Here is a 9,025-nt window from a genome sequence, read left to right on the forward strand (position 1 = left end):
ATGGGAAAATTAGAGTTACTTACTGGTAACTTCTTTTCTGGAAGTCTTTCAGGACAGCACCGTGTACCCACCCTTGTTGTTTTTTTCCTTTTTGGGTTCCTGACTCAGGAACAATCAAAAAAGCAATTTATGGTGTATGATGTGTTCTTGTGTCTCTCAAGCTGGCCGGAGTTGCTCTTGAAGAACTGGCAGGAAAGCATGCCTTTTAAATATAGGCTGGGCGTGTTTCCTAAGAAGGGAGGAGCCGAGGTCTCTCATAGGTTGATGTCCTGAAAGACTCCCGGAAAAGACGTTACCAGTAAGTAACTCAAATTCTTTTAATGTTTGTTTTAACGATATGTTTCCTGACAGACTTCCATGGCAGCATACATTTCGGCATACATTTCGGTAGCCCAGCCCTCGTTCCTTCCCCATAGGTCCCCACTCCCATAAATGTTCAGGCTGAGCCAGAAGCTGCATTCCTTTTTTGTCCTCCTCACTCAAAGGGCCAGTTTTCCTACCTTTTGGAAGTATGGGCAGCCGGGTCTCATGCGGGACAGCTGTGCAGATGTCAGGAGCATCCTGTGGTGTCCAGAAGTCTTCCAGGATGGCTCCAGTGGTCACTGAGTCCCCACCTATCAGCAGGGTGGTGTTATGGCACACATATGCAGAGGATCGATGCCTGAAAAAGCGGGGGGGGGGCCCAGCCATTGGTGGGTGTTTACACTGGTCGGATGCCGGCTATTAGCGGGTGACCATTAAGTGTGCCCAGCATGGTTGCTGCAGCTGCTGTTCTTTCTCTGGGATCCAGGTCGCCCAGCAAATGCATCGATTGGCCTGTGAATATGCGAGTATGAACGGCTTGAGGTCAGCAGAAGGGACCAGATTGCCATGCAGGCTGTTAGGGAGTAACTCAACTCTTGTAAAAAAAAAAATAATAATAATAAAAACCAAAATGAAAACATATGGAGATGATTACAGATGTCTTCTGTACTGTTTCCTGGATTGTCAGCCCTTATGCGGACCTCTTAAAGTTGGTGTATGGAAAGCTTACTAATGGAACTAAAATCTAGTGGAACCAATTGCCTTCTGAAGTCACCTAATTAGTAAATAGAGTCCACCTGTGTGTAATTTAATTTCATTAACAATACAGCTTTTCTGTGAAGCCCTCAGAGGTTTGTTAGAGAACCTTAGTGAACAAACGGAATCATGAAGGCCAAGGAGCACGCCAGACAGGTCAGGGATAAAGTTGTGGAGAAGTATAAAGCAGGGTTAGGTTATAAAAAAGTATCCCAAGCTTTGAACATCTCACGGAGCAAGTTTCAATCCATCATTCAAAAATGGAAAGAGTATGGCACAACTGCAAACCTACCAAGACATGGCCGTCCACCTAAACTGACCGGGCCGGGCAAGGAGAGCATTCATCAGAGAAGCAGCCAATAGGCCCATGGTAACTCTGGAGGATCTGTAGAGATCCACATCTCAAGTGGAAGAATCTGTACACAGGGCAACTATTAGTTGTGCACTCCACAAATCTCCCCTTTATGGAAGAGTGACAAGAAGAAAGACATTGTTGAAAAAAAAGCTATAAGAAGTCCTGTTTGCAGTTTGCAAGAAGCCATGTGGGGGACACAACAAACATGTGGAAGAAGAAGCTCTGGTCAGATGAGACCAAAATTAAACTTTTTGGCCTAAAAGCAAAATGCTATGTGTGGCGGAAAACAAACACTGCACATCACCCTGAACACACCATTCCCACCGTGAAACGTGGTGGCAGCATCATGTCTCGGGATGCTTTTCTTCTGCAGGGATAGGGAAGCTGGTCAGAGTTGATGGGAAGATGGATGGCGCCAAATACAGGGCAATTTTAGAAGATAACCTGTTTGAGTCTGCAAAAGACATTACTTTCCAGATATCTGGATGATGCTTGCAGCCAGATATCGTCTCTTGAAGTCCACAATGTCCCTTTAAGTCCACAATATGACATCATGCAGGTGGGAAGTTGTTATGAATATTGGCCCTGCCCATTAGGTCTACTGGTAGGTCCATCCACTGCCTGGTTTGAAGCTGCAACAGGGATCAAAGGACATACATTATTGGTAATACTGTAGATCAAGGTAATTGAACCTTGACACCCAAATACCTAAATAGGGTTACAACTTGCAATCTGGACTGCGGGTGAATCATAGACATAGCCACCTGGTCTAAGGGGAATAAGCTAGATTTGTCCCAGTTCACTCGAAAGTCAGAGGAATCACCAAATGTGGTCATTTGTTCTAGTAAATAGTATAAGGAGTCATGGGGATCAGCTAAGTAAACCAAGTTGTCATCTGCATAGAATGAAATATGCTCCTCTATCGTACCAATGGGAAGACCTCTAATAGTGGAATTATGGTTATGAACAGCAAGAGGTTATATCGCCAGAGAAATTAAAAGGGGGTTCAGAGTGCCTTGGAAGGCATTAGTAATATTGGAGTTTACTCTAATTCTGGCTACAGGGTTAATATAGAGACATACCCAAGCTATCATACGGGGTCCAAAGTCATAAAGTTGCAATATATAAAACAGATGGGGCAAATCAACATTATCAAAGGTCTTACAGGTGTCCAAAGAATCAATAACATGAGTAGGATGACAATCATGGGGGTATTTTTTTTTTTTTTTTTTTTTTTTTTTTTTTAATAATGTTCATTCTAGTGAATTGACCAGGTATAAAATCACCTTTCACCAAGTTCACAACCACCTTACTCAATCGCTTCGCCAATACTTTTGCTAGAATCTTTGCATCCACATTAATTAGGGAAATTGACCTACAAGAGTCACATTTAGGAGGATCTTTGTGAGGTTTCAAAAGAAGAACAATCACCACTTCCCACATAGAGAGAGGGAGAACACCTGCATCCAGTGCCTCATTGAATGTATGAACAAGAAAGCAAATTAGTAATTGTTTAAATGGAGCACACCATTCACCAGGAAGCCATAGAGGCCTGGAGTTTTGTGAGCAGGTAGTTGCGAAATTGCAAGGACAATCTCCTCAATGGCAATCGGTGCATCCAATTCCCCACGTCTACAAGAAGAGAGGGATACCTGAGCCAAATATAAATGTTTATCACAGTATTGAGCTGTGGTAGCATAAAGGTTGGTATAAAGACAGGAAAGCATCCAGAAGGGGCAGTGCCAATCCACCCGGTATACAATTGAATACGGAGGATAGAAGTGGGGACAGATTCAGGCCTAGCTAAAAGTAAGCAAGTAAATGGCCAGCTTTGTTACCATGTTCAACAGTTATTTGGTTAATATAAAGTATCTTCTTTTTAGTAAGGTCCAATAACTGGAGCTCATACTCTCTGCATTTTATACAGATAGTTTCTAATTTCTCAGTAGTAATAATCTTTTTATTTCTATTTTAGTAGATGGACAGGAGATGAGGAAAACCTCAGAGGATTGTCTCACTTTGTCTCCAGACTGTAAAGTAGAAGATGAGGACATCACACAGTATAGTCCAGGAGAAAACCCGACTACCTCAAATGTCCATCCTGCACCACACAGTGTAGATGAACCATCGTATTCCTCTTATCCTGAGGAACCTCAGACTGTGAGGGACGGTGCCGTCCTTCCAACAGATAGGAGGTTTCCCTGTACTGAGTGTGGGAGGGGATTCCAATTTAAATCTCAACTTAATTTGCATGAAAGATCTCACACAGGGGAGAAGCCGTATTCCTGTCTGGAGTGCGGGAAATGTTTTTCACATAAGTCCCATCTTTACAGACATCAGAGAACTCACATGGAGGAGAAGCCGTTTTCCTGTCCTGAGTGTGGGAAATGTTTTGTAAATAAATCAGATCTTGTCACACATCAGAAGTCTCACATGGGGGAGAAGCCGTATTCCTGTTCTGAGTGCTGGAAATCTTTTTTACAAAAATCTGCACTTGTCACACATCAGAGATGTCACACAGGGGAGAAGCCGTTTTCCTGTCCTGAGTGTGAAAAATGTTTTTCAAATAAGTCCGGTCTTAATCATCATCGGAAATTGCACACAGATGAGAAACGTTATTCCTGTAATGAGTGTGGGAAATGTTTTACACAGAAGTCCCATTTGCGTAGTCATCAGAGATCACACACAGGTGATAAGCCGTATTCCTGTTCCGAGTGCTGGAAATCTTTTGTACAAAAGTCGGAACTTGTCAGACATCAGAGATGTCACACGGGGGAGAAGCCGTTTTCCTGTCCTGAGTGTGGAAAATGTTTTTCAGATAAGTCCAATCTTTCTAATCATCGGAGATTGCACACACCTGAGAAACCTTTTTCCTGTAAGGAGTGTGGGAAATGCTTTACACAGAAGTCCAGTTTTCATAATCATCAGAGATCACACACAGGTGAGAAGCCGTATTCTTGTTCTGAGTGCGGGAAATGTTTTGCACTAAAATCAGTACTTGTCTCACATCAGATGTCTCACACAGAGGAAAAGCCGCATTCCTGTCCTGAGTGTGGGAAATGTTTTTCACAGAAGTCCAATCTTTACAGACATCAGAGATCTCACAAGGGGGAAAAGCCCTATTCTTGTCCAGACTGTGGAAAACGTTTTCCGGAAAGATGCCATCTTCGTAATCATCAGAGATTGCACACAGGTGAAAACCTGTATTCCTGTTCTGAGTGCGGGAAATATTTTACACGAAAAGCAGAACTTGTCATACATCAGAGATCTCACACGAAGGAAAAGCCGTATTCCTGTCCTGAGTGTGGAAAATCTTTTTCACAGATATGCCATCTTTCCAGACATAAGAAATCTCACACAGGGGAAAAGCCTTACTCCTGTCCTGAGTGCAAAAAATGTTTTTCAGAAAGGTGCCATCTTCGTAATCATCAGAGATTGCACACAGGCGAGAAGCCGTATTCCTGTTTTGAATGTGGGAAATGTTTTGCACAACAATCAGTACTTGTCTCACATCAGCGATCTCACACGGGGGAAAAGCCTTATCCCTGTCCTGAGTGTGGAAAATGTTTTTCACAGAAGTCCCATCTTTCCAAACATCAGAGATCTCACATGAGGAAGAAGTTACTTTCCGGTCCTAAATGAGGGAAATGTTACTCCTATACATCAGGGATCCCGCACAAACCTTGAGGTGTATTAGTGACTTGAGTGCGGGAAATGTCTTCTTTATGAATTTTGCTGAGCATCACAGCTCTCATGTGGCTTCCCCACACCCTGATATACACCTCAGATATAATCCATGGCTGATTTTCATCATGTAAAAAAAGGTTAATAAGGAGATCAGAGATCACCAAAGACACGGATAACGTGTTGGCAGTAGCAAGATAAAAATGGAGTCCTATTGAGCTAAACAAATGTAACCAGCTTTTGCTCAGCTGTGACAATTTTTTGTCATCTCTTATTTCATACAGTGATTTTCTATGATATTTGGCTCCATCTGTGGCCATGATGCGGTATTGCTTTATTTTTCCTGATGGAGGTTTTTTAGGAAAAAAATCTCATTATGATTACCAGATGGAGCTGACCATCATAGAAAAGCACTGTGTCAATTAAATAATGTCTAGAATTCATCACGGTTGGACAATGCTTATCGAATTCTCCTAGAAAAAAATAAATAATTTATCACCCCATTAGTTTACAATGTCAGGCATGGTTTCATACTAATAACTGAGATCATATTCATATGGACAGAATTCTCAAATCCTGGATCTTTCTAAGAACTGGACTGTGAGTGGAGCTTGATTACTCCCCCAGCTGTGGATAGTGGCTGTTAGCCCTGAACATGTTAAAGATTGTTTGTGGTTCTCAACTGCAAGGGTGTTAGTAAGCTCTGTTTCACTTTAAACTGTTCTGTTGGCATACATTTGTTTTTTTGGCTGTTGGGTAGAGATGGTGTCTCGGAAAGATATGTTGGTGGGTCATGTGGATCAGTAAACTGAGCAGCTGGAGCTGATGGTGGACACAAGATTGTGGCTTGTCCACAGAGGCTGCTTCGCTCTGGGGAATGTGGACGGAGCTGAGTGGATGTGCTTAGTATGTGCCAATTGTAAAAGACCAATGATGCTGGAACGTAGGTTCACTGTAGTGAACATCTAGGGGACTTGCTGCCAAACACCTTGGTGCCTACTAGTTATGTTGTGGAGTGGCTTACCAGTTACTGCATGGAAGTGGCAGAGTTATTTCAATGAGGTGGAGCACACAATTGAGAAGCCAGAAATAGCGGTGGTCCCAGTGGCCTGTACAGCAGAGCAGCCAGAAGATGTCAAGCAGCCAGGTGAGTTTGCTGGGGAGGAGGAGGAGTCAGACCCTGAGTCCCCAAAGTTCGCCAAGGAAGATAGTGATGATGATGTGACTGGGATTTGCCCAAGAAGTCCCAAACAGACTAGTCCTGGGGGGGGGGGGGGGACAAGAAGGTAAAAGCTACGGGGCCTACCTTGGGTAATGACTTTGAGGAAGCAGGACAGAGAGCAGACAGCCCACCAGCACTGGGCACTGAGGGGGTGCATCTAGAGAATCTGTAATGCGAATGGGAGGCTGAAGCAATCCCAACCTGCACTCTTGTACAGGTCTTCACTGAGGATGAGGCTTTCTAAGGCCCTGTACACACGATCAGTCTAAACCGATGAGAACGGACTGAAGTTCAGTTTCATCGGTCCAAACCGACCATGTGTGGGCCCCATCAGTCAGTTATCCTTCGGTCCAGGAATTTAGAACTTGCTTTAAAATTGAACTGATGGACTGGTAACCGATAGGTCAAAACTGACTGTTAGTATGCAAAAGCATTGGATCAAAACCTGCGCATGCTCAGAATCAAGTCGACGCATGCTTGGAAGCATTGAACTTCGTTTTTTTCAGCACGTTGTTGTGTTTTACGTCACCGTGTTGGACTCGATCGTTTTATTAACTGATGGTGTGTAGGCGCATCAGACCATCAGTCAGCTTCATCGGTTAACCGATGAAACTGAACTTCAGTCCGTTCTCATCGGTTTAGAATGATCATGTGTATAGGGCCTAAGAGTTCCTAATGAAGGCTGACAATCTTTATATCTCTCTGGGAAAGTGAGACAAGCTACTAAGGTTACTTCTTTAGGCTCCAGAATATCAAGCAAAAATGGGTAGCCCTAGAGTACAAATATGACTACCCCAACGTGCCAGTGAAGATGTACAATATTGAGGAAAAGGGCTGGTGTAACAAGCAAATCTAAAACTTTTGAGTGTTCTCGAGCCCTACAGAAATTCTAGGTCCACCAAGTCCTGGCAAAGATTTCTACTGTAGATATCAATAAAGCTGGAGCCTAGGGAGATTTATTTACAAGGACAGGGCAGGGCTGTGGAGTCGGTAGATAAATGTTCCGACTCCGACTCCTCAGTTTTATGTACTTCCGACTCCGACTCCCCGACTCCTCTGTATTAATATGCGAATGTATTTTATACATTCCTTGAAGGAAAGAAACGCAACCTACCACAGGACTACTGGCTGGGAAGCCAACAGTCTACTGTATTGCACAGTTTAAGCAAAAGACAAACACAATGAAAACAATCAAGTGGCTGGATAGTAGCAGCAGGCATAAACATCAGGAACAGGATCTTTACCAGTTCAAAAATACAAACCACATTATTTGGTTGTTTTAGAACAAAAACAAAGCTTATCTATAATGAACCAAAAACAAAATCTGTAAAACCTAGAAATGGTTTATATTAATCTTGAAATGTAGTTATAGGCTTAGCAAATGCAAATCAATTCAATGTAGAGTTCTAAGGAAGAGAATTGCCTCTCCCAGATCCTCTTTCATAGAGGCTCTAAAGTCAGACTTTATTATTTTTAGGGCTGAAAATAATCTTTCGACACTGACTTGGGTGGGTGGCATTGCAGTAACTATTCTGGCCACATCACTAACGATCTCTGGATAAACAAGGATGGCTTCTTCAACAGTAAGTTTTGATGAGCGATCATACTTTTCAACTTCTTTTAGTGCTTTATAAAACTCCTGTTGGAATTTTTTTATTTGGACACTTACTGGTTCTCTAACATGCGTTCCCTGTAACAGCAGAACACAACACTATGGAAAGTATAAGTATTGCAGCTCCTAATTGTGCGTTGCATGCCATATAGTGAAGCACATGAAAAGCATGCTTCTTCACGGTCACTTAACGTGTTCGTTTTGTGGTTACGTGAGGCACTGCATGCATTGGTCTTTATTCTTACAGTAGAGAAGTCATTAATTATAACTTTTTGTGAATTGGGACATTTAAACTTGCTTTTTTTTTTTTTTAATTCCAATCTAAATTTAGTCGGAGTCGGTGCATTGTTTGCCGACTCCGACTCCAGGTACCCAAAATTTCCCCCGACTCCGACTCCACAGCCCTGGGACAGGGTGGTTATCCAGAAGGCTAGCCGGAGAGCTACATGGTGCTATAACTTGGATTTCAAAGAGGAGTATCTCCCTCAGCTATTCACGGTCTTGATGAACATTTGTACCTTTTCCAACAGTTGCAGGAAATTTGTATGCTTTTCGGTGACTTCAGTGTGTTGAACTTTGACTTTGAGTCTCACAAAACCAGAACCTGCATGTACATAGAGACACAATGTCATTATTGTTGTGACCTGGCTAACTTCCTGGTTAAGGCATTATTGCTGTTAGACAGAATACAAAGTATATTTGTGTTTAGTTAGGGTTAGTTAGATAGGATCCATCTTATTGCTTCATTCCAGAGACCTGGAAGTTTAACTAAGGTGCAAGATCATGGTTTGTGTAGAATTACTTTATTGAACAGCATCTTTAGTGAGAGTGCAGGGCTTGTTTCCACTGGTCTTATGGTAGTAGTTAAGTAGGATTACTGATATAGAGATGGAGGGTCATCCTGGCAGGGATGATGCTTCATCCACAGACCCTGTGTTTTTTGCGCACTTGTTTAATTCTTTATATGTAATGTAATATGTAATTACTGTTAAGCTGTTGATTTTTGCCCCTTGTAAGTGGGATACTCCTTCTGGTCAAGTTCTACAGCAATAAACCTCAAAAAGACATCCCTTAGACTGTTTTCTGAGCTGGT

General features: G+C 42.6%; 1 protein-coding gene across 1 annotated transcript; it reads left to right on the forward strand.

Annotated features, from left to right (window-relative positions):
* LOC120935526 (zinc finger protein 84-like) lies at positions 1-6,362 on the forward strand. The gene is made up of 2 exons (XM_040347576.1): positions 1-25; positions 3,750-6,362. The coding sequence occupies exons 1-2, from the start codon at positions 1-3 to the stop codon at positions 5,054-5,056; spliced, it is 1,332 nt and encodes a 443-aa protein (XP_040203510.1). The 3' UTR covers positions 5,057-6,362.
* The last annotated feature ends 2,663 nt before the right edge of the window (positions 6,363-9,025 follow it).

Source organism: Rana temporaria, chromosome 4 (genome assembly GCF_905171775.1).
Source record: "Rana temporaria chromosome 4, aRanTem1.1, whole genome shotgun sequence".
Taxonomy (NCBI): domain Eukaryota; kingdom Metazoa; phylum Chordata; class Amphibia; order Anura; family Ranidae; genus Rana; species Rana temporaria.